Source organism: Dermochelys coriacea, chromosome 2 (genome assembly GCF_009764565.3).
Source record: "Dermochelys coriacea isolate rDerCor1 chromosome 2, rDerCor1.pri.v4, whole genome shotgun sequence".
Lineage (NCBI taxonomy): Eukaryota > Metazoa > Chordata > Testudines > Dermochelyidae > Dermochelys > Dermochelys coriacea.
Genome location: NC_050069.1, coordinates 269145377 through 269171729, shown reverse-complemented (window position 1 = coordinate 269171729; position 26353 = coordinate 269145377). Strand labels below are relative to the sequence as shown.

General features: G+C 43.2%; 1 protein-coding gene across 17 annotated transcripts in view; it reads left to right on the top strand.

Annotated features, from left to right (window-relative positions):
- MAP4 (microtubule associated protein 4) overlaps positions 1-26353 on the top strand; it is a 301104-nt gene that overhangs the window by 248026 nt on the left and 26725 nt on the right. For 15 of the 17 annotated variants that reach the window (XM_038388353.2, XM_043509817.1, XM_043509805.1 and 12 more), the window contains 5 exons: positions 12353-12453; positions 17429-17641; positions 20067-20244; positions 24184-24243; positions 24389-24714. In XM_038388353.2, coding sequence (XP_038244281.1) covers positions 12353-12453; positions 17429-17641; positions 20067-20244; positions 24184-24243; positions 24389-24714 — 878 coding nt within the window. The remainder of the gene's footprint in view (positions 1-12352; positions 12454-17428; positions 17642-20066; positions 20245-24183; positions 24244-24388; positions 24715-26353) is intronic. The other 2 variants (XM_043509812.1, XM_043509816.1) reach the window with 1 other exon arrangement.

The following is a 26353-nucleotide window of genomic DNA, read 5'->3' as shown; positions in this document are numbered from 1 at the left end:
TGTCGGGCTCAACGGGTAGTGATCAATGGCTCCATGTCTAGTTGGCAGCCGGTGTCAAGTGGAGTGCCCCAGGGGTCGGTCCTGGGGCCCGTTTTGTTCAATATCTTCATAAATGATCTGGAGGATGGTGTGGATTGCACTCTCAGCAAATTTGCGGATGATACTAAACTGGGAGGAGTGGTAGATACGCTGGAGGGGAGGGATAGGATACAGAAGGACCTAGACAAATTGGAAGATTGGGCCAAAAGAAATCTAATGAGGTTCAATAAGGATAAGTGCAGGGTCCTGCACTTAGGATGGAAGAATCCAATGCACCGCTACAGACTAGGGTCCGAATGGCTCGGCAGCAGTTCTGCGGAAAAGGACCTAGGGGTGACAGTGGACGAGAAGCTGGATATGAGTCAGCAGTGTGCCCTTGTTGCCAAGAAGGCCAATGGCATTTTGGGATGTATAAGTAGGGGCATAGCGAGCAGATCGAGGGACGTGATCGTTCCCCTCTATTCGACACTGGTGAGGCCTCATCTGGAGTACTGTGTCCAGTTTTGGGCCCCACACTACAGGAAGGATGTGGATAAATTGGAAAGAGTACAACGAAGGGCAACGAAAATGATTAGGGGTCTAGAGCACATGACTTATGAGGAGAGGCTGAGGGAGCTGGGATTGTTTAGTCTGCAGAAGAGAAGAATGAGGGGGGATTTGATAGCTGCTTTCAACTACCTGAAAGGGGGTTTCAAAGAGGATGGCTCTAGACTGTTCTCAATGGTAGCAGATGACAGAACGAGGAGTAATGGTCTCAAGTTGCAATGGGGGAGGTTTAGATTGGATATTAGGAAAAACTTTTTCACTAAGAGGGTGGTGAAACACTGGAATGCGTTACCTAGGGAGGTGGTAGAATCTCCTTCCTTAGAGGTTTTTAAGGTCAGGCTTGACAAAGCCCTGGCTAGGATGATTTAACTGGGACTTGGTCCTGCTTTGAGCAGGGGGTTGGACTAGATGACCTTCTGGGGTCCCTTCCAACCCTGATATTCTATGATTCTATTCTATGATTCTACTTCAGGATATAAACCAGCCATTAACTGATGTGGGATTTAGGAAGAAACTTCCCCTATGGGCAGGTTATTCCATATCTGTTCATTGTCCTCTGGTGGTAGTTCAGAGGAAGTGCAAGAGTCTGGTACTGGCTACTGGACTAGATGGACCTGATCTGGCATGGTAATTCCTAATGTTTGATTGATCCTTTGTATGGTGCCAACAGTGTGATTGATTGGTGATCCCTTGAGTTTGAGGATGATCTCTACCATGGATTTACAAATGGGTCCTGAGATGACTCAGGAGTCCAATCCTGGAACCACAAATCAACCTGGGGTAGGTAAAGACATTTTGTGGCAGGCCAGTGGCTGCTGGGAGAAAGTTATTTCTTTTTCCTTCCTCCTCTCTCTCTTTTCAGCTTAGAGGGCAAGGCGCTCCTCCTCGAAGTGAGCCACTGCCTGATGGCGGATATGGCGCCATTGGGGTCAGTTGGTGGCTTGCTCTTCTCAGCTTGTGATGTCCACATGAGTTTTCTTAAGATATGCTTTCAGTGTGTCTTTACAGTGTTTCCTCTGACCACCTGGGATCTCTGATCATGGATGATCTGAGAGTAGAGGACTTGTTTTGGGAGGCGAGAGTTTGGCATCTGCACACAAAGTCCAGCCCACCGAAGCTGTTGCATGAGGATCATTGCTTCAATGATGGTGACATTGGCTTCAGCAAGGATGCTGGCATTAGTGCAGTGATCTTGACACGAAGGATCTTCTGGAGCATAAGGCTGAGTTTGGAGAATATGTATTTTTCTCCAGTGCTCATGATAGTTGGATTTCATAGTTGCTAATGGACACTGAGCAAAGTTTTCCCCCGCCCCTCCAGTTGTTCTTGTTTTTTCTTGCTTGGGTGAAGTATAGAGCTTCAATAAATGAGCCTAAATGCACAGAATTCAGACAGAGAGGTATAAATCGGATGTTCTCTATACTTGATGTTAAGTGAACGCATACAGGCTGATTGAGTTACATTCTCTGCCAGATAAAATGCTTAGTGATTCTGTATTTGGGTCAGAGAGACTTAAATTTTCTTTAGCCTTTTTTTGGAAAAGGAAGGGTTTAGGATTGTACCTCAGTTTAAATTGAGCTGTTATATTTGTAGATAAACTTTGTCTTAAGAGTCTTAGACAAAGAAAAGGATTAAGTAGTGTTGATTTTTGCTGTGCTGGTGTAGCAGCTTTTTGTGGGGGATAGAGGGACAAATTTAATCTAGTGTGTCTTGACGCAACATTTCTGGTTAAAAACATTGTTTAAAGCATCTGCATTTTGTTTCAAAGGCTGTTTGGTTGTATTTTAGTTTAAGAAGGAGAGTAAGGATGATTATTCCCTTGTTGCTTAATCTACTGCATTTAAGGATTAGAGCAATCAACAGAAAATCCATTTTGAGAATTATGGAGCTATTTCAGTGAAAGATGTTTCAGTTCAGTTTAGCCTGCTGAATATCCCTTGCTGGGAAGCATACGGAGTTGAGTACATAACCTCATTCACAAGCTCATTTGAATATGGCTATGCCTCCATTTTGAGGCACGTTAATGACCCAAACATAATCAGCCAATAGATGCCAGGCAGGTGAAATAAATCCTTTGTGTAAAACTAAAGTGTGCGTCTTCCAGGAAATGCATAGGAAGACAGGGATTAAAGTATTAATGAACTGCTACTCTCAAATATTTTTTTAAGACACTAAGAATTCATGAAGTTTTAAAGAAAATTATATGGGAAATAAGACCTCATCTTACCAGAGACCTTTTTTCAAACATGCTGCGTATGTATAATCATTCCTACCTTCCATCTCCACCCCACTTTCCTAGCTTGTCCTCACTATTTTAATTCAGCCAGACATCCCCAGATGCTTAAGAATTGTAGCTGTAAATACAATTCCCTGCTTTGAGACTTTTAAGATGCAGATGTATTTTTCAATGTGTCATTCCTCTTGGCCTTAGAATGAACTTTGATAGTGTTTTTTCCTAGGTGTACCAGCTGGTATACAATATTTAAACTACTTTATCTTCTAAAATACTTTTTAGATCTATAAAATGTACAACAGCAAAGCAGTGACACCATCTAGATACGTCTGAGAGTGTACTTCTGTAACATATCTATCTTTAAAACTATGATTAGGAAAGAGAAGAGAATATAAACTGTAAAGCTATTCAAGCACAGTGTGTATCCATCGTAGCTTTTTCACTCAGGACTGTGTCTTCTGTGAGAGGATTGTTTTCGTCAAATGGATTGTAGCAGGGACTTGGAAGTTTGGAGATCTGTATTCTACACTTCTGACTCACGGGTGTCGTAAGCCAAGTCACTACCTCTCTGTGCCTCCATTTCCGCACCTATAAAACAAAATGGGGGAATAATGCTTACCCAGTTTTAGTAACTGTATTGAGATCTATAAATGTGATTTAAGAATATTTCCATGTCATTCTTTCTTCAGGTCATGCTGGAAAAGAAAACTTCCTTTTCTCTCTGTTTCCCTGATGCAAGATGCTCCATTCCCTTTTGATTTTAGAAGTACATTTGTGTGTGAGAAAGTTTCCTTAGTGTCACTTCGAGTCAGGATAAACTTGATTTAATCCTTCAGTTCATGTCCTCTGTCACATTACCAGACTTCAAGAAGATATGTAATTAATCATTTACAGTGCAGACATCTTTCTCCATTTAGTTCTCAATGTAGCTTTGCGATACTAATAAATATTTGAGACTTTAAACAGAGTAACACTTACATAAACAGTAAATGGCCCATTCAGTCTTAGTTATGTGTCAGGTTATTCATTGTTTTAAACCAGTTCCTTTTTGGATAAAAATAGTTTTGAAAGCATTTGTAGCTATTTAACTACCCCATCCTGTTGAGTGACCATCATAGTTAGCACTTACACACTGCCTTGTGTTTCCAATATGCTATACAAATACCGACTACTTAATGCCCACAGTAGTTCTGTGAAGTATGTATGATCCCATTTAGACTGAACAATTTTAAGTTTTAAAACAATGACGCTTTGTCTCAGTGTTCAACACGTGTCTGCAATGGCACCTTTGGTAGTGGAAAGCAGTATTGCTACTGGGTTATTCAGGGAAATGGTGGTGGTGCCATCTCAAAAGTTTGGCATGACTGATGAGCATAAGAATGCTTCCCTGATTGAGCATAAGAATGGCCACTCTAGATCAGACAAATGGTCCATCTAGCCCACTATCCTATTTTCCGACAGCAGCCGGTGCCAGATGCTTCAGAGGGAATGAACAGAACAGGGCAATTTATCAAGCAGTCCACCCCATCATCCATGTTGACATCCTCATGTTGCCCTGCTGAGCAATTCAGTTACCCTCCTGTATGCTGAAAGCTCTTATTTAGGCATCAGCCATAGCTGAGATTGTCAACCTTGTATGGAATCAGCAGTTAGGTTCTTGCTGCTATTGTGGAATGGGGAAATTGTGTGTCTTGGATTGCTAGGCTCAGAATGAAGAGAGACATGTAGGGAGCAGCGAGATTAATTGCTGTATTCTTCTGGTTCTATCTTAAATGTTCATTCTTACCTGATATGGAGGGTGAGATGTGATTTGGTACTGGTAGTCTAGATGGATTAGAGAAATCTTATCTTGAGAGGAGGCCAATTTTATATCAATGCAAGGAAAGTGCCCCTTTTCACCCGGAGACTTCTAGTCATTAGCTGAAATTTCAATATCTCTTTAACTGGTCATAGCCTATGGTTCCATGGTCATATTGGCTGGTGCTCTAATTGCCCTTTATCCTAAAACTCAGCCCTAAAAATTTGCAGGATGGTGAGCTTAGGGAATTTCTTAACTTCTGAGTGTGTGATTTTTGCAACTTTAATGTTCTTTTAACATAGTTTGTGAATGTGCGTGTACATGTATGCATAAACCCATTCATGGGATTTCAAAATAGCAAACTGAAAAAACAAATTCCATCATGTGGCATTGTATTGACACTCTGTCACGGGGTGCATGGCTGACACCTCTTCTTCTGGGCCCAGTTGTCCTCCCAAATAAGTCCAGGGAGATTTCAGCTCTGTGCAACACCCGTGTCCTTTAGTCTTTATGCGTTTTCCTACGACCAGTGTCTGTCTACATACAATCCTTACAGGTTTCTCGCCTACTGCAGGCTGGGTCAGTAACCAGCTAGCGGGCTTCCACCTCCCTCTGTGACTGACCCCTCTCTCTGGCTGCCCCAGCTCCTTCTGGCAGCCTTTCCCAGCCTTTGTAGCTCCTGGCCTCTCAGGCTGGCAGGTGTTGCCAATCGCCAGGCTTTTCAGCCAGTTCCAATCTGGAGCACTGTGTCCAGTTTTGGGCCCCACACTACAAGAAGGATGTGAAAAAATTGGAAAGCGTCCAGCGGAGGGCAACAAAAATGACTGGAACACATGACTTATGAGGAGAGGCTGAAGGAAGGGGGATTGTTTAGTCTGCGGAAGAGAAGACTGAGGGGGGATTTGATAGCTGCCTTCAACTACCTGAAAGGGGGTTCCAAAGAGGATGGATCTAGACTGTTCTCAGTGGTAGCAGATGACAGAACAAGGAGTAATAGTTTCAAGTTGCAGTGGGAGAGGTTTAGGTTGGATATTAGGAAAAACTTTTTCACTGGAACGCGTTACCTAGGGAGTAGTGGAATCTCCTTCCTTGGAAGTTTTTAAGGTCAGGCTTGACAAAGCTGTGCCTGGGATGATTTAGTTGGGGGTTGGTCCTGCTTTGAGCAGGGGATTGGACTAGATACCTCCTGAGGTCCCTTCTAACCCTGATATTCTATAATTCTATGAATCTATCCCCCGTGACGGGCTGATTAGGTGTGCTTGCACCAGCATCCTACCACACACCTCCCCACTTAAGCCACTTCCAGGCTTGGCTTTGCTCGGCCCTGCCTCCCTCTGCCTGGGAGGTTATTCCGGGGAGCCCCTCGTACCCATCTGGGGGGGTCCCTGGGCCCATCCTTGTGGGGTTCACCCATCCCCCACCCACAAAAGGCACACTGGGAAGAGGATGGGCTGCTCCACAAGTCTGCGGCGACCCAGAGGTCCTCACACCAGTCAGAGCCTCAGGTGCATCGTCCTGGCTGTTCCCTTTTCCTCTCTGACAGGGGACCAGGGCTGGGGCAGGCTTCGGCCGGGCTGCCGAGTGCCTCAAGTTCTGGTTCCCAACCCAGTGAAGTTCAGTCCTCTCAGACTGGGGGTCCCACCTTCAGGCCTTCCTTAGGCCCCTCCCGCTCTGCCCCTGGGGTCTCCTCCCCTGAGGATTCTAATTCAGGGTGCTCCTTTTGGTCCCCCTTCTACTCTTGTGTGGTCTCTTTTCTGACTATGTTGTTTAGGGTCTAGATCCCCTTCTCCCTGGGGCTGTGGGCCCTCCCCCTTCCTGGGGTCCCCCCCTTACTTTGGGTTACTTCCCCTCTTTCTCCCAGTGGGTCTCCTCCCCATGTCTTCCTTACCTTTAGGGATGGGTTCCTAGTCCGTCCCCAGGACTATGAGGTAGAATAACTCCTCTACTACCCTCACCTATTTCCAGGTGAACTTGCCCCAAACGTCTAGGGGCATCTGGGCCATGGGACAATACTCATTATCCCCATGGATGGATTTGAGTGTCATCCTCTCTCTGGGAATAAGCTAATGTGGCTTTATCAATCTAGGCTGAATGAGCGAGCGGGCGGAGGTCGTGTCTTCCAGTCCCCTCTGGGGCTTTCTCCCCACCCGCATGGGAATGGTGGGCAAACCACGCTGCCTCTTCTATCCCCCAACCTCAGTCCAGCCACAGAACTCGGCTATGCCACATTCCATCACTGGGCAATCCCATTTTTTATGTCCCAGCCGCCCACAACACCAGCATACAAGCTATCCTGGGCGAATAGGGGCTCCCTTTGTCTCTTCTCTCAGTCTCTCCACGCTCTTCCCAAGGGGGGGAGGGTTCTCTGGGTTTCTTCCCTCCCCCTGGGTCCCAAGGTATCTGACTCGCCCTTGGAGAGAAGTCCGCTTCTGCATACTCCTCCGTCAGCTTGACTGGGGCCTCTACAGTGTCTGGCTGGTGTTGCCGGGCCCAGGCTTGCATACTATCTGGGAGGCCCTGCACAAACTGTTCCAGTATCACCTGGTCCATGATCTGCCCCACCGTTTGGGTGTCGGGCTGCAACCATGCTGTGGCCCAGTCTATCAATTTCTAGGTGAAGGCCTGGGACCCCATGCCTCCAGTCCACCTGGCCGACTGAAATTTCTGTTGATACTTCTCGGACAAAAGCCCCACCCAGTCTAGGACGGCCGCCTTCACGATGTCATACTACCTGGCTTGTGCATCAGTCAGGGCCATATATGCAGCCTGCACCTCCCCAGCGAGATATGGGGCTAGCCGTAGGGCCCAGGTTGCCCTGTCCCATGCAGTGCCCACGCCCACTTGCTCAAAGTTGCAGAGGAAGGCCTCGGGTTTGTCGGCGGGGTTCATTTTACAAAGGCCCAACTCCGTAGTGGGGGTGCCATCTCCCCACGAGGAACTCACCAGTTTCTGGAGGAGTTGTTGCTGCACCCCCGCCTGCTCCTTAATAAAGTCCTGTAAAGTCCTCTGCTGCTTGGCTTGCAAGGTGAGTAGAACCTGTCTCTCCATCTGGTGGGATTGCTGGAAGGCCTGCAGCGTCTTCTGCATCTCCTCCTGCTGCTGAGTCAGCCACTGCAGGGTTCCCTCCATTGCTGGGTCACCAAACTGTAGCTCTGGCACAAAAGGATCCTGGACAAGCCTCCATATGTCACGGGGTGCACGGCCAGACCCCCTTTTTCTGGACCTCGTTGCCCTCCCAAATAAGTCCAGTGAGACTTCAGCTCTGTGCAACACCCATGTCGTTTATTCTTTAAGCATTTTCCCACCACCAGTGTCCAATTATATACAATCCTTACAGGTTTCTTGCCTACCACAGGCTGGGTCAATAACCAGCTAGTGGGCTTCCACCTCCCTCTGTGACTGACCCCTCTCTCTGCCTGCCCCAGCTCCATCTGGCTCCTTCCTGCCTTTGTAGCTCCTGGCCTCTCAGGCTGGTAGGTATTGCCAATCGCCAGGCAGACGTAAGGCTTTTCAGCCAGCCCCAATCTATCCCCCTTGATTGGGGCTGGCGTGGCAGGGGCTGATTAGGTGTGTTTGCAGCAGAACCCTGCCACGCTCCCACCTTGTTTGCCAGCAGGGTTGGAACCTGTACATCCAGCCACAGACCTCTGCCACTTTCCTTTGGGTTTGATTTATGTTTGAGGCTTGTGTAAAGACAGTATTTGAGTTAGGGATGCGGTGTTAGAGATGCAGAGGGGCATTGTTCTGCAATGTACATTGGCCAAACCGGACAATCTCTATGCAAAAGAATAAATGGACGCAAATCAGACATCAAGAATTATAACATTCAAAAACCAATCGGAGAACACTTCAATCTCCCTGGTCACTCAATTTCAGACCTAAAAGTGACGATTCTCCAACAAAAAAAAACTTCAAAAACAGACTCCAACGAGAAACTGCAGAATTTGAATTAATTTGCAAACTGGACACCATTAAATTAGGCTTGAATAAAGACTGGGAGTGGATGGGTCATTACACAGAGTAAAACTATTTCCCCATGCTAATTCCTCCCCCCCCCCACCGTTACCGACACCTTCTTGTCAGCTGTTTGAAATGGGACATCCTGATTTACTACAAAAGGTTTTTTTCTCCTGCTGATAATAGCCCATCTTAATTAATTGGTCTTGTTACAGTTGGTATGGCAACACCCATTTTTTCATGTTCTCTATGCGTATATATATTTTCCACTGCATGTATCCACTGAAGTGGGTTTTAGCCCACAAAAGCTTATGCCCAAATAAATTTGTTAGTCTCTAAGGTGCCACAAGTACTCCTCATTGTTTCTGCTGATACAGACTAACATGGCTACCACTCTGAAACCAGTATCCTACTAGCTATTCCCATTGCTGTGATTACATGGAGTAACAATATGGCCGGTACAATTGATCCCAGCATTATACAAGTCATATTCTCAGGGCCAGGTCATTATGTGGAAAGTCCTTTTTCTTTCTCCTTCAGACCCCTTCTCACTTTTCCCCAAAGGGATTAATTGGCTTCTTTTTGCTGGATCAGCTGAGCTGAGTAGTTTCACCATCAGCAAACTCAGTGAGAAGCAAGAGCTGGAGTAGACAAAGAGAGAATTCTACTCAGAAGAGTGTAGCAATAGACTTCATTGTAGCTTTGAACAAAAATGTCCTTGAAATATCTTTTGGTAGGTTAATTGCTGTGACTGGAGGAGCTAGCAAACTGAAAGGACTCCTCAATGATTCTTACTGACTAATGAACAAATTTGATTAAGATTTGGCAGCTTTTCCTAACGTTCCCTGTAACTAGCAATTCTTTCCAGGCAGTGCTGTGCTCCGTATTTGAAAAGAGAGCAGCCTAGTAATTAAATGATGAACGAAGGCAAATGTACTGATGAGCATGTTGGGTGGTTAATTAAGTGAAAAAAAGAGAATGTAAAACAAAAATGCCCGTCTAATGTGCCTTGCGGCCCTGCCAAACTCCCCCTTCCCCATCAGAGTTTATAATGGGAAAGGAGACACCTGCACAAATGGTGTTTTCTTGGTTGGCCCTTTGTAGTTGAAATTGCTGCTGCACCTCACCAGCCTGGCATATATAAGAAGGTACCTAATGATTATCTACACAAATCACCTTCTGATTCATAATGTAATAGTGACATCTCCCAATGTATAGCTGTATCATCTTAAAATATCCAAGCTTTCCTAGGTGGCATGAATTTTTTTAAACTTCAGTGTTCTGTTAAGATTTTCTGTCCCTTAAGTTAAGTTTTTAGAACCTTAACACCATTGTCTTAGAATTTTCATTCTGATTATGCCTTGGTTGGAGTGAGATTCATTTACAGTGTCCAATGCTTACTTCCATGGGTATGGATTACGGTGCTGTCTGCAAAGAAAGGGGATTTCATCGCATTACTTTTGTACTCCAAAGAAGCTAATCAGGAATACATCTGAATAAGATTCAACTGGGTGACGCAGCCTGTGCCTCAATAATCAGGCTATATACACGTTGTATACATGGAATGTTCAAACATCATCAAACAAAGGTTTGGTGTTGCTGCTGAATTAGCTGAAATAAGCAGCTGATATTACCTGAAGACAATTGCTAATGGGTGGAGGGTCACCTTGGGATCTGTGGTACCACAGAGGCCAATAGGATGATAAAGATGCGTGTTTTTATGTAAGACCATTAAAATTTTGTACAAATTTGAACTCATAAATAAAACTCTCTCCAGATCCAAGTTTCAAGGCAGAATAAATACCTGTAGAGGCTTAGCCTCAAACAACTAATGGACAGAAATTTGCTGTTCAAATCCCAGAATTGCTGACAACGATTATTTCCTATTCTGCTGCTACAGTTAAGGTTGACAAACTAAGGGGGAAAATATAATGGTTTACTGAACTTCAGTAGAAGTTACTTGTTTGTATGGGCCAATTTAGATTAATTACTAAAAATAATTGGGCGCTTAGACTATTAGAATGTGAGCTGGTCAATGATTCTGGCCTCAGACGTACAATAAGAAATACCCCCATCAGTTTCAATGCTAGTTTTTCTATGGAACGATTTTTGTGTTTAGAAAAGAAACTGCAGCTCTGTAACTTTTAATGTAGTTTGGGGTTCAGGAAAAGGAGAAAAGCTGAATATAATGCAAGAAAAAAGCCCCCTGTAATTAGTACAGGGGGAAGAAAACATTAAATATTATGGAGCAACACCAACTAGACAAAAGCAGGTAAGAAACTAAACATGCTTTGGATGAGCAAAACCAGCTCTGCTAGTGTGTGTTTTAAGGCTTTGCCTCTGTGAAATGGACAAGCCAGAAAATATGAAATGTACACAGCAATTCTTGGAAGGCCTTGGGAAGGGATCTTTGAGTTGTTCAACTCATCACACATCTGTTCCAGTAGACCCTTACCATGGTAGTACAACATGACAATCTGTTGCATAATTGATGTTCTTTTTTAGAAATACCTTATGTTCTTATGTTTAGAAATACAAATATTCTCTGTGCATCTTACTCTCCAGATGACAAGGGAAACAGAGTAAACTTGTGAAGGGTTTTGTGGGTCACATGGTTCATAGAGTTCAGATACCACAGAAAGTGCAACAGTAAATCACTTCATAGTGTAGCAGATGCTTACAGTTCAATATTGTAAAACTGACAGTGAAGCAGATGTTTTAATGTATCGCAGGGTACAAATTGCAATTTTCTGTTCTGGTTGCTCCACTTTAGATCTTCAAGTGCTTTTCTATTTTGTGCCAAATTAAAAGATTTGGGAAGAAAAATATCATTAGGTTGCTATTTAAAGAGTTTTGCTGGGAGGGGCGGGATTTGTCTTTCACTGGTGTTTGGACAGTGTTTTCAGATACATGTTTTGGAAGTGGACAGGGACTCATTTAATATAGCTATAGCCCTACTTCTTTGTGAGAGTCAGTAAATATAATTTTGATGCCTAGGAATTAAATGACATCTTTTCTTGGAAGAAGAACCGTGAGAAAAATTAGAAATTGTGATCAAAATCCTGGCATCCCGTGACTATGTAACCCATAAATTAAAGCTTTTTGTGCTGTGAAACATTCAATGCTGAAGCATGATACATCTAACAACTTCTGTACTAATACATTTCTGTACTATTTATTTTATGTCTAAACATAATTGCCCCATCTCTACTTTACCTTTTTAACCTCTATTGCTATAAGTCAAATAACTTTGGCTGCTGGGAATCTCCCTTATTCAGAGTGTAAAATTTGGATGTGAGGAACTGCCATATAGTGTGACATAAGAGGAACTAAAGTCAGAGAAAAGTACCAGCAGTATCACTAGTGTGGGTATAAAACAGGGACAGGATAAAAGTAGTTTTATATTTTGGGGGTTTATACTCTGGGCTGAAATTGGTCCCAGTAAATGAGCAACCTATATACCTAACAATTTTTAGGTACAACTTATTAAACAGAGTTGTTCTATAGACCTTAAAGAGTTTTTCTACAGATGTTAATAATGGCTTGTTGGGTCAGCTGTTAGTTTCTCTAGTTAAACCATTTGGGAAGTTCATGATCTCTGGAAAGGCTCATGAAAGGCATTCCATCTCCCAAGAGCCTTTCTAGAAGCAGCCATCATATAACATTAGCTGCTCTTTGTGCAGTATTTGCCTTTCAATGCGGTTATAGTGGCATTTTTAAAATAAATGAATTTAAATGAAGTTTAAATATATGTATGGGTGTCTTCTTTTTTTGGTCAGCAAAACCAGAAGAGATAAAACCGGTGGAGCTTGTGACGGGAAATGACATCACAGCACCTCCAAACAAAGAGCTTCCTCCAAGCCCTGAGAAGAAGATCAAGGTAAGTGTGCCGTTATTTCATGGCTTCTTTATACCCAGTTCTGTAGGTTTGGTTTCCCCTGCCTGCTTTACTCCCTGCTTCTTAAGCTGTGATGATACACTTCTGTTTTCTGAGCTAGTGGCTTCTGGGAAGTATTTCATTTGAACACCAAACAATGTAATTCAATTGTAAAGTTACAAACAAATTGGCCTTCAGTAAATCTAATTGAAACTGGATTTAGCCCAACAAATGTATGCTCAACTTAAATGTAAAATAATTCATTGGGCAATGTCCATGGTGGGGAGAACAACAATAAATTTTCATAATGACATTTCAAGAATATTAATATTTTGATCCACTTGATAGTTTCATTATTATTAATTTATTTGTATTTCAGTAGCATCCAGGGGTCCCCATCAGGATCTGGGGCCCTAGTCTGCTTGGCATTGTACAAACAGATGGTCTCACTCAGCAGAGTCTGAACCAGAACTCTTACTGAAGTTTTGAACCCAAACAGTAATCTCTATATTCGTGAATGCCATGGTTTTACTTTCATTCACATTGTCACCTGACAAATCCAAAGGAATAGGCTTCAAACAACTAAGCTCCAGTTTTTATTAAGAGTTGATTACCTACGGCTGAATCCAGGTCACATTGAAGGCACTGGGAATTTGGTCATTGGTTTAGATTAGGTTAGGATTTAGATCTTGCACTGCATTAGATATGTATAATTAGACAGAAACGTCCCGTTCATTGAGCATAATACTAAGCCCTGGTCTACACTAGGCGTTGAGGTTGAATTTAGCAGCATTAAATCGATGTAACCCTGCACCCTTCCACGATGAAGCCCTTTTTTAGAATTAAAGGGCTCTTAAAATCAATTTCCTTACTCCACCCCTGACAAGGGGATTAGCTGAAATCGGTTTTGCTGGGTCGAATTTGGGGTACTGTGGACTCAATTAGATGGTATTGGCCTCCGGGAGCTATTCTAGAGTGTTCTGTTGTGACCGCTCTGGACAGCACTCTCAACTCAGATGCACTGACCAGGTAGACAGGAAAAGGCCCACGAACTTTTGAATTTCAATTTCCTGTTTGGCCAGTGTGGCAAGCTGCAGGTGACCATGCAGAGCTCATCAGCAGAAGTGACCATGATGGAGTCCCAGAATCGCAAAAGAGCTCCAGCATGGACCGAACGGGAGGTATGGGATCTGATCGCTGTATGGAGAGAGGAATCCGTGCTATCAGAACTACGTTCCAGTTTTCAGAATACCAAAACATTTGTGAAAATCTCCCAGGGCGTGAAGGACAGAGGCCATAACAGGGACCTGAAGCAGTGTCACATGAAACTTAAGGAGCTGAGGCAAGCCTATCAGAAAACGAGAGGCGCGAACAGCCGCTCCGGGTCAGAGCCCAAAACATGCCACTTCTATGATGAGCTGCATGTCATTTTAGGGGGTTCAGCCACCACTACCCCAGCCGTGTTGTTTGACTCCTTCAATGGAGATGGAGGCAACACGGAAGCAGGTTTTGGGGACGAGGAAGATGATGATGATGAGGTTGTAGATAGCTCACAGCAAACAAGTGGAGAAACTGGTTTTCCCGACAGCCAGGAACTGTTTCTCACCCTGGACCTGGAGCCAGTATCCCCGAACCCACCCACAGCTGCCTCCCCGACCCACCAGGCGGAGAAGGGACCTCTGGTGAGTGTACCTTTTAAAATACTATACAAGGTTTAAAAGCCAGCATGTTTAATGATTAATTTGCCCTGGCATTCATGGCTCTCCTGGATATACTCCCAAAGCCTTTGCAAAAGGTTTCTGGGGAGGGCAGCCTTATTCAATCCACCATGGTAGGACACTTTACCACTCTGGGCCAGTAGCACGTACTCGGGAATAATTGTAGAACAAAGCATTGCAGTATATGTTTGCTGGCGTTCAAACAACATCCGTTCTTTATCTCTCTGTATTATCCTCAGGAGAGTGATATCATTCATGGTCACCTGGTTGAAATAGGGTGCTTTTCTTAAGGGGACGTTCAGAGGTGCCCGTTCCTGCTGGGCTGTTTGCCTGTGGCTGAACAGAAATGTTCCCCGCTGTTAGACACACGATGGGGGGAGGTAAAATGCGACCTTATAACGAAAGCACATGTGCTATGCATGTAATGTTAACAGCAAGGTTTACCGTGAAAGAGAGTGTACCCATTGTTCTAAAAAATGTCTCTTCAAATACCACTGTCCCTTTTTTTTTCCTCCACCAGCTGCATGTGTTTCAAGGATCACAGGATCTTCTCCTTCCCAGAGGCTAGTGAAGATTAGAAGGCGAAAAAAACGCACTTGCGATGAAGTGTTCTCTGAGCTCATGCTGTCCTCCCACACTGACAGAGCACAGACGAATGCATGGAGGCAGACAATGTCAGAGTTCAGGAAAGCACAAAATGACCAGGAGGAGAGGTGGCGGGCTGAAGAGAGGGCTGAAGCTGAAAGGTGGCAGCAGTGTGATGAGAAGACGCAGGATTCAATGCTGAGGCTGCTGGAGGATCAAACTAATATGCTCCAGCGTATGGTTGAGCTGCAGGAAAGGCAGCAGGAGCACAGACTGCTGCTACAGCCCCTGTGTAACCAACCGCCCTCCTCCCCAAGTTCCATAGCCTCCTCACCCAGATACCCAAGAACGCGGTGGGGGGGGCCTCCGGCCACCCAGACACTCCACCCCAGAGGATTGCCCAAGTAACAGAAGGCTGGCATTCAATAAGTTTTAAACTTTTAAAGTGCTGTGTGGCCTTGTCTTTCCCTCCTCCACCACCCCTCCTGGGCTATCTTGGTAATTATCCCCCTATTTGTGTGATGAATTAATAAAGAATGCATGAATGTGAAGCAACAATGACTTTATTGCCTCTGCAAGCGGTGATCGAAGGGATGAAGGGAGGTTACAGGGAAGTAGAGTGAACCAAGGGGCGGGGGGTTTCATCAAGGAGAAACAAACAGACCTTTCACACCGTAGCCTGGCCAGTCCTGAAACTGGTTTTCAAAGCTTCTCTGATGTGCACCGCACCCTCCTGTGCTCTTTTAACCGCCCTGGTGTCTGGCTGTGTGTAACCAGAAGCCAGGCAATTTGCCTCAACCTCCCCCCCCCCCCATAAGCATCTCCTCCTTACTCTCACAGATATTGTGGAGCGCACAGCAAGCAGTAATAACAGTGGGAATATTGGTTTCGCTGAGGTCTAACCGAGTCAGTAAACTGCGCCAGCATGCTTTTAAACGTCCAAATGCACATTCTACCACCATTCTGCACTTGCTCAGCCTGTAGTTGAACAGCTCCTGACTACTCTCCAGGCTGCCTATGTATGGCTTCATGAGCCATGGCATTAAGGGGTAGACTGGGTCCCCAAGGATAACTATAGGCATTTCAACATCCCCAACGGTTATTTTCTGGTCTGGGAAGAAAGTCCCTTCCTGCAGCTTTTGAAACCGACCAGAGTTTCTGAAGATGCGAGCGTCATGTACCTTTCCCGGCCGTTCCATGTTGATGTTGGTGAAAAGTCCCTTGTGATCCACTAGTGCTTGCAGCACTATTGAAAAGTACCCCTTGTGGTTTATGTACTCGCTGGCTTGGTGCTCCGGTGCCAAGATAGGGATATGGGTTCCATCTATGGCCCCACCACAGTTAGGGAATCCCATTGCAGCAAAGCCATCTACTATGACTTGCACGTTTCCCAGGGTCGCTACCCTTGATATCAGCAGATCTTTGATTGCGTTGGCTACTTGCATCACAGCAGCCCCCACAGTAGATTTGCCCACTCCAAATTGATTCCCGACTGACCGGTAGCTGTCTGGTGTTGCAAGCTTCCACAGGGCTATTGCCACTCTCTTCTCAACTGTGAGGGCTGCTCTCATCTTGGTATTCTTGCACTTCAGGGCAGGGAAAAGCAAGTCGCAAAGTTCCATGAAAGTGCACTTATGCATGCGAAAGTTTCGCAGCCACTGGGAATCATCCCAGACCTGCAACACTATGCAGTCCCACCAGTCTGTGCTTGTTTCCCGAGCCCAGAATCGGCGTTCCACCGCATGAGCCTGCCCCATTAGCACCATGATGCCCACATTGGCAGGGCACATGCTTTGAGAGAAGTCTGTGTCCGTGTCCTCATCACTCTCATCAGTCAATAAACTGCTGCTGTGTAGCAATGCAGTACTACGTCCGCCAGCACCCAGGAGACATACGGTGATGGTTAGCTGAGCAGGCTCCGTGCTTGCCGTGGTATGGCGTCTGCACAGGTAACTCAAGAAAAAAGGCTCAAAACGATTGTCTGCCCTTGCTTTTATGGAGGGAGGGAGGGAATGGGGGCCTGATATGTACCCAGAACCACCCGCGACAATGTTTTAGCCCCATCGGGCACTGGGATTTCTACCCAGAATTCAAATGGGTGGTGGAGACTGCGGGAACTGTGGGATAGCTACGCAGAGTGCAAAGCTCTTGAAGTCGATGGCTACCTCGGTACTGTGGACACAGTCCGCTGACTACATGCACTTAGAGCATTTGTGTGGGGGGACACACACTCGACTGTATAAAAGTGCTTTCTACAAAAACTTCTATAAATTCGACCTAATTTCGTAGTGTAGACATACCCTAAATGTCAGGAATTCCAAGTATTAATTGCAGCTCCACCACTTACTACTTTTGGGGCCTTGATTGTCTCTGGGCCAAATTCTGGTCCCATCAAATTTAATAGCAAAATTCTTATTGACTTCAGAGGGCAAAATCCTGGTCCCAGTGTTGGTGTTCCCCATCTGTAAAACCGGTAATACATTACTTCCGGTCAATGTTATATGCCAGCTCTCAGCCTTTCTTTTGTTACGCTCAGAAAACAGGATGTTTAATGTTTTTGTTTCCTCTAAATACCATTTTATGTTCCTTGCTGCTTAACATTTTTGTTTACAATGTGCTGTTTTTTTCTTTTTGTCTGTGTTTATATTGGATGTTGCTTTTTGAAAAATGTAAAGCCTTCAGCATCCACACCATCAGCAAAACCTGCAGCAACGAAAACCAAGCCACTGTCCACTACAAGCCCCAAGCGGCCAGCTTCTGCCACACCTGGCCAAAATAAAAAACCCACCAGCCCTACTGCAGGTCCTACTTCGGCCACTACTCCCAAACGCCCAGCCACCAGTACTACACGTCCCTCCACTTTAACTCCTAAAGACACTAAACCAAAGGTAAGAGAATATTTCACTTGCACATTGAAGATCCAGGGCTTGTAGACCAAAATCCAGGTAACTGTTTTATCTGACTAGCAACAGTCGATAGGAATCAATGGTAGTATAGTTCTAGAGACAACAATGGAATAATAAATTTAAAGCCTGATCTTGCTATCGGATCTGCATGGATACAAGATTCTGCCTCCATGGATCTGAGGAGGATATGTATTTTGGCACTGAGGGGTAGGAAGAACAGGAGAGCATTGAAATTTGCCTCTGTGTTTTGGTAGTTATTTTCATGAACTACTAAAAGGTGCTCAAGAAAATTCTTCATTTTTTTTCATTTAAAACAAAAGCCTGTAACCTTCTTTGTTCTGCATTATACACTTCAGAGAACTGCTGAATTAATGTGATAGAATTGGGAACTTAATGTTCAACTCCACATTATATAAAAAGAGCTAGACCAAATAAGTCATCAAGAAAACTGGTAAACCAGTAGATAAATAAGACCACTAGGATGTGGGAGGGAGAAAGGTTAAGAGTACTGGATAGCTACAGTCTAACAAGGCAAAGCAGAGACTATTACAATAATTGGGGTTAAGCTATGGTAGGGAAAAGTCATCTTAAATATGAATAAGGGACTGGAAGAAGCTGCCGAAACAGGTTGTGGAAATCTACCATCATTGGATGTCTTCAAAACACAGACTAATCACCCATTTTAGGTAATTGTGACACAAAGCAGGGGTATAGACTAGGTGACCGAATAGAGATGCTTCTACTCCTAAATAGCTCTGTGAAATCTTCTCCAATGTCTTCTCAAATAAACACCCTGAAGAATGACCTACCAACACTCCCCTTGAGATAAGCAGTGAGAATAACCTCTCCACCTCACACATACATACGCTAATGGTTTGCAGATTGAGTGCAATCCTTCCAATTCAATGTCCCTTTATGTAACTTCGATAGTGCCCAGATACCGTGGTGATGGATGCCATTAGATATGACTTATTCAGTGATCTGCTCAGTAAATGCTCACAGTTTGTAATTCCCTGGTCGTTCAAGCTCCAGTAAACTCTAAAGCATCATGTCCTAGAGCTAAAGGAGGATATAAGCACTCAATTTAGAGAACTGGAAGCCTTTCTTCAATGTGCCCCATGCTGATTGTGACCTGTAAGTGGGTTGTGCAGTGTGTATTTGGTATTTGTAGAACACCAGACTTTTAAGGGGACGCTGACAAAATACAAATATTTTTTTTAAAGTTCTTGTTTGTAATTGCATCAGAGATTATTAAACTGGAGCAATTTGAAAATCTAATGGACTTTCTGCTCCTCACTCATCTTGGAAAATAAAAGTTTACTTCACCTCTCACTGCATCATCTCTAGATGTTTAAATTTAATCACCTATTACATCTAGGTGCTTACATTTACATCCAGTTTGAAGCAAGACATTTTTGTTTATAACAACTTCATGTGTATATTCTCGTGCAGTAGTACAAAAACTGCAAAGGAATGTTAAAATAAACTTCAGCTGTAAATCTTCACATTCATCAATGTGTTTAAGGCAAATATATGCGTCTCTGTCTGTCTGAACAAAGCCAATATATATTTTGATGGAAATACTGATTTTTTTTTTTTTTGGGTAGGTAATCCCACTTTCACTTCCTCCTTCCATAGTTTCTTTTCTAAATTTATCATAAATCACAAATGTTTAACACTTTTTAAAATTGATTTTAGGTAAACCATAATACCGCAGAAATTCTGAGTCGTGACCTAATATTGTGTAACTCCCCTGCTTCCCCCTCTCCCTCCCCAGATAACCACTTCTAAATTATTTCCAATTTCTGTTGATGTTGCAGTCAAATTGTGCCATCTGCTTAGTTTTCCAGGAAGGAATGAACCACTCTCCATTTTCCTGATGGGTCAGTTGTTCATAAATTGATCCGTCTGTTGTGTTCCAGATGATCAGCCAAATGCCTTTTTAGCCTGGAAAGCATTTTGGCCTGTAATTAAATAGCTTCCTATTCCAGAGGTTAGTGAGTGCCATGATGCTAGGGAACTAATGACCGAAAAAGAAAGTGGAGCTCAAAATAAATACTTTGTGTAAGTCTACAAATGGACTACTCCTGTCAGCTGAGGAATCTAATGGAGCTTCCCAGATAGCAAAATAATGAATTTTAGGGTGTACCAACCTCCCTGTCCCATGTGTCCTTCACTAAGTATAGCCAGCCGCAGGTTTTCATGTAATACAGGACATTTGTTTTAGAGTTTTCTGTTACAGAACTTTTCTTAGCAGTGTCTAGCTTATATATTTAAGAATCCAAACTGTTGTGCTTCAGCCATTTTTAAAAGGAATTTCAGTGCATTCCAAGTTCTCTTTCAGCTACATTTTGAGAGTACTGTTTGTAAATGGGCCATTGGTTTCAGTGTAGCCTTTTGTTACCAGGTAACAGATGCGAAGAGCCCAGACAAACGGACCTCACTTTCAAAGCCACTGTCTGCTACGACACCTCGAGCTGCTGTAAAGGGCAGCCCTGCCACGCCCAGGACAACTGCAGCATCTCCAATTACAACAGCCTCCGGTCTGAGAAACACTGCTACTTCCCCACCCAAAAGGCCAACATGTAAGCATTGCCCTTTTGAGCTCAGGATGAGCACCCTTGCTTTCTAAACTGTTGCTAGCTTCTGTTGAAAAATGTTAGTATTTGGATTAGTTGACAGAAATTTAGCCCTTTCTTGCAGCTCATAGTGCCCCTGACAGTTTGAACTGAGGCAATAATCAGCAAATTCCATGCTTGCACTTCTCTGGCCCCATCAGTTTGTCACATTTAGGTTTCCATTAAATAAAGTGGCTAGTTCTTCAGTTGCAAATAAAACTATCACATTTTTGGCCACAAATGGTGAGGACTGCTTGAGCAGTGATAAGTATGAACTTCAAGTGTGATAGGTGTGTAGAGATGGTGATAGGCAGATGTATAGACATAGGGGACAGAAAATTTAAGTTTTATAAACTCCGAGTCTGAGACCAGAAGAGACCATTAGATGATCCATTCTGACCTCCTTTATATGTAGGCTTGGCAGAATTAGATTTTTATTTTTTTGTAACTTCAACAGATATTAACTTTTTTAAAGCATTTTTCATTTTTGTCTATTTAAAATTTTCACAGTTGCAGGAAATTATGGGGTGGTCAGACAATAAGAGGGGTCATGAAATTATTTAATGACAGTAGATCATAGAATCATAGAATATCAGGGTTAGAAGGGACCTCAGGAGGTCATCAAGTCCAACCCCCTGCTCAAAGCAGGACCAATCCCCAACTAAATCATCCAAGCCAGGGCTTTGTCTAGATGTTGAAGTTCAAAAAGTTAAAGCTTTTCATAGCAGTCTAAAACACAAATTGTCAATATCACGTCAAAATAATCAAGTAAATACCCTTAAATCAAACTCCAAGTTTGCCAGCAGCATTTTTTTTATTTTGCCTATCTGTAAATTTCTGTTATCAATGGAAATATTTTTTGTTAGTTTGTATGTGTATGATGAAAATGACATGTATCAATATTTACTGATAAGAATCTAATACTTCCAAGCCTGTGTATATCACAGGCCATCTAAATTTCACCCTGTTTACACTTTGCTCAATGAAGGGGTAACTTGTACTTGGCTAAAGCATATCTTCCAGAAGGACACCCACCCAGTGTTGTTCTGAAGACATCAAAGAATGGGAAACCCCTCAGTCCTCTTTGTAATTTGTTCCAATGGTTAATCACCCTCATTGTTAAAAAATTGTGCTTTATTTCTAATTGAATTTGTCTGGCTTCAGCTTCCAGCCATTGCTGCTGCTTCTGCCTTTCTTTGCTAGATTAAAGAGCCCTTTAGTATCTGGTATTTTCTCCCTGTGAAGGGACTGTAATCAAGTCAAATCTCAGTCGTCTTAACACGTTGAGCTCTTAAAGTCTCTCGCTATAAGGCATTTCTCCAGCCCTCAAATGATTTTTGTGGCTGTTTTCTGCACCCTCTCTTCCAACTTCTCACCATTCAGAACTGGATGCAGCATTCCAGTGTCAGTCTCACCAGTGCCATATACAGTGGTAAAATCACCTTCCTACCCTACTCGCCACTCCCCTGCTTATACATCCAAGGATCACATTAGCCTTTTTTGCCACAGCATCACACTGGGAATATATTGTTACTTGTCCACCGTGACCTCTAAATCCATTTCAGAACCCACAGTCCATCAGTCCGTAGGTATGGCCTTGTAGGAATAGCACTAGGCCTTGTGCCAGACCCCTATGGAACTCTAATAGAAACACTCCCATTCAGTGATGATGATTCCTCATTGACAGCTAATTTCTGAGACCTCAGTTAGCCACTTCTTAATTCATTGAATTTGTGTTTTATTGATTCTATTGTGCCCATTTTTAATCAGAATATCATGTGATACTAAGTCAAAAGTCTTATGAGGGTCTAAGTCTGTTGCATCGATGCAGTTACTTTTATAAACCAAACTTGTAATCTCATCAAAGAATGAAATCAGGTTTATTTGTCAAGATCTATTTTCCATTAAACTATATTGACTGGAATTTAATCATATTCCAGTTTTTTAATTCTTTACCTATAGAGTCCTGTATGACCTTTTCCACTATTTTGCTTGGGATTGATGACAGGACTAACCCACCCTACAGTTACCCTGCCATCCTGCTGGCCCTCTTCAAATATTTCCACAGCATTAACACTCTTCCAGTCTTCTAGAATTTCTATGGTACTCCAAGATTATTTAAAAATGGCCAGTGATCTTCTTGGGCAACTCTTTGGGACTCTTGGTTATAAGTTATCCAGGCCGGTTGATTTAAAAATATTTATCCTTAGGAGATGTTATTTAACATCCTCCTTAGTTACTAATAGGCTGGAAAGTATTTCTTCATCTTCCTGTGATATGAGTACATTATCCTGCTTCTTTCCAAATATAGAACAGAAATATTTATTGAACACTTCTGCCTGTTCTGCATCATTATTAACAATGTTACCATCTACATCTAGTAATGGGCCTACACCATTGCTAGTATTTATTTTGTTGCTGATCTATTAACAAAAACAAACAAACCCACCACCTTCTTATTGTCCTTAGTCCTGCCAGTCATGGAATTTTCATGATGTCTTTACAGGTTTCAGAGTAGCAGCCGTGTTAGTCTGTATTCGCAAAAAGAAAAGGAGTACTTGTGGCACCTTAGAGACTAACAAATTTATTAGAGCATAAGCTTTCGTGAGCTACAGCTCACTTCATCGGATGCATCCGATGAAGTGATCTGTAGCTCACGAAAGCTTATGCTCTAATAAATTTGTTAGTCTCTAAGGTGCCACAAGTACTCCTTTTCTTTTCATGATGTCTTTAGTGTCCCTTATCAATTTTCTGCACTTCATAACTTCTAATTTATATTGATTGCTATATATTTCTTTTGTTTTTTGGGGCTTCTAATTGCTCACTTCAATTTGCCGCAATCAGGATGGGCTGTCAGCCAAAGTTGTCCTCTATCTTGGTTGGGGAATTGTGGCTTTTTGGCCATCTAATTACCTTTTCTTAAAGAATTCCCAATTTTCATTTACCTTTTTCTGTCTAAATTTTTCTTCCTAATCAGTTTGGCTCATAAATTTCCTCAGCTTTTGGAAATTAGCCCTTTTGAAGGACCAAGTGTAAATATTACTGCTTGGGACTGTCTTTTGTTTGCCTACATTGAATGTAATCGGGTCAGGATCACTGGTCCCTTGGTAACCATCAACTTCCAATCTCTTGAATAATTCATTTTTGTCCAACATAGTAAGGTTCAAAATAGTACCTTGTATTGGCTACAGTACCTTCACATGTCAGAAAACTATCTAGCAAAATTATCATCAGGTTAGAGATGATGCCAAAGTTTATAGATAAACAGGTTTGCCAAGGGATGCATTTTTTACTTTGATATTAAATGAAGACAGTTGAGAGAAGTCCCCAAATTGATTTAAGAGAAGCAGAGAGGGGGAGTCATTAAAGGTGTCAATTGAATGTCACTAGCAAGCAATTGGTGAGAGATGTGGGAAAACCATTATATAAAAATGAATACAAGTAAAAACAAAGTGACCCTTATCCACCATCCTGAGGCCTAACCATGTTATGACATTCTCTAGCCTCCCTGAGACTTTACTCTGAGATTGAGTCTCCCTCTGAAGGACATGAGTTGTACCATATCTTGTGAAATAAGATGCTGCTTTTGTAATGAGAGGGAGTTCACCCAGGCATGGGGAGCAGCTGATTTTATGAGATACTTTGATGTTTCCCTCTAAATAACAGGAAAGAGGTTAGACCTAAAATGAGTGGCAGTCATCCTTTTTTGCATCTCACAAGTATGCATTGGGGATGCTGAAAAAGCTGATATCTAAGGAGCAACGGAGAATGTCTGGCCACTCATGGAAGTTATGCCAGCATCCACAAAGGGTCGGTCTGTGTGTTGGCTTTCACTCCCAGTAACACCAGTGAATCTGTTCACAATGAAAGCATGAAGAAAAGGTTGACTGTTTTTGTACTCTTTAGCTATCAAGACTGAAACAAAGCTTGCAGATGCCAGGAAGACCAGTGCGAAATCACTATCAGGTAATCTCCCTCAGTTCCTGCATCTAAATCCTTCTCTACAGAAATGTGTTCAATCAACATGTTACTGGGTATCTTTACAGTTGGGTATTTGTCTGCTTGATTTGATTGATATTTCAAACTTCCCTTTCTGCTATGATTATTGCAGCAGACTTGAGCCGCCCAAAGAGTGCTCCTGCAAACTCTGCGAAGAGCAGTGCCACTACCCCCACTGCAACAACCCCAGGTACTCCTGTTTCACCTGGAGTTGCCACCAGCCGCCCCAAACCCAAGCCAGCTGCAGCCAGACCCACCACAGCATCGAGTACAACTCCAGAAGCTAAAAAAACATCAACAGTTAAAGCTCCACTTAAAACTAGCACTGTTCCCAAGCCACCTCGCCCAACCAGCAGTGTTTCTGCCTCTGACCTGAAGAACATACGATCCAAAATCGGATCAACAGATAACATTAAACACCAACCTGGTGGAGGAAGGGTAAGTCTCCTCAATCGGCTTTTAGGACTGCTCACATGCATTTGAGCTTTTGGTAGTTCTCACTGCTTTCAGTCACTCTACGCTCACTGGCTTTCCTATATTCAGACTCTGCAGAGCTCCTTTTAGGTTCCCCATGTGCACAAGGCAGCACCATTAGCATATAGAGGAAATACACTTTGAAAGGTTTCATGGAAGTATTTGGAATATGAACAAAATTTCACAACTCTTTGATACGGAGAAACAGAGCCATACTCCTGATCTGGAGACTAGCTTGTGTGAAAGCTCAGAGCTCGTTTATATTTGAGTATCTGTTTGAAAAGAGGATTTGGGACTGCTAAAATTGTACACCATGTAGAGTAATATGCCACTACGTGGGAGATCTGGATTCAGGAGCAAGTCCCAGGACATGCTATCTCTGTTGCCATGAGCAATTTGCTGTACAGGTTAGGCTTCAAGCAGAGGTGGATAGGGCAGCATGTGCTGTTCTCAGGACACCGTCTGGTGGCCACAGACAGATAATTAAGGAAGAGGGAGATGGATTGAGAGAACTGCCATAGGAAAAAGTAGATGCTCAGGTTGAAGGAGTGGGTAGGACATAGCTTGAGGCCCTCATTTAATACAGAGGTGCTAATTAATTTTCTCCCTGTGATTCTCTGAATGAGAAAAGCCTTGGAATATTTCTATGGAGTTCCTTGTAAGGGTCAGACATTAGACTGATTAATGTGTATTGATGTTTAATCAGAGGGCAACCATTAACATTTCCATCCTATCCATCTTGTAAATGCAGAAACATGAAACTATTATCAGACATTATATAACAGATACTCCCAAACTTTGTCTGACCAAGTATTGAATTAGCAACTTGCCTTTAGTCCGAGGGCTTTACTTTGTGTAAAATGGAGCAAATTGCAGCACCCTTGCTTTTAATACAGAGGAATGGTCTCCTGAAACTGATTTTCCATTCTGATCTCTGTAACCAAGGTAAAACACTTTTTGATGGGAGCCCTAGTCTCTGAAAGGCACACTAATCATAAGGGCAATCATGAGCTGCATTGTAGTGTACCATAAACCACATCACCGAAGGTACCGCCGAACTGTTAAAAGTCCGGCATGTTATAACTGTAGATGGTCATGACCTAGTCTTCAGAGCCAAGAAGCCCAAAGAGTGCTTCCATGAGTATGTGTTGGGGTGCACAAAAAGCAGATATCTAAGTAATGACCGAGAATGTCTGCCCGTTTAGGGAAAGCTGTGCCAGCGTTCACAAAGGGAGAAGCTTCCAAACAGGGTAAACCAAACCTGGCTGGAGGACCTGGAAGTGAGAACCAAGGGAGGAGTGCTCACAAATTGAATGCAAGTTGAGACTGGATTGGAGGTTCACTAACACCATTAAGGTCCTTCAGAAATCTGGTCAAAAGAATTTCAGAAGCGTGGAAAGCTTTCTGACTAGACTTCAGGGCTGTCTGTTAAAGGGACATTGTTTGTACAATGTATTCCCTTGTTTGTATTCCCTTATTGTGTTGGATCATTTGCATTTCATAATAGCAGTATGTTAGAATGTATGTTAACATAGACTGTATGTCAAAGAGAATCGTATTTCTTGCAGGGCTTTTAAAGTCTTCTCTGTTTGTTTGGACACTC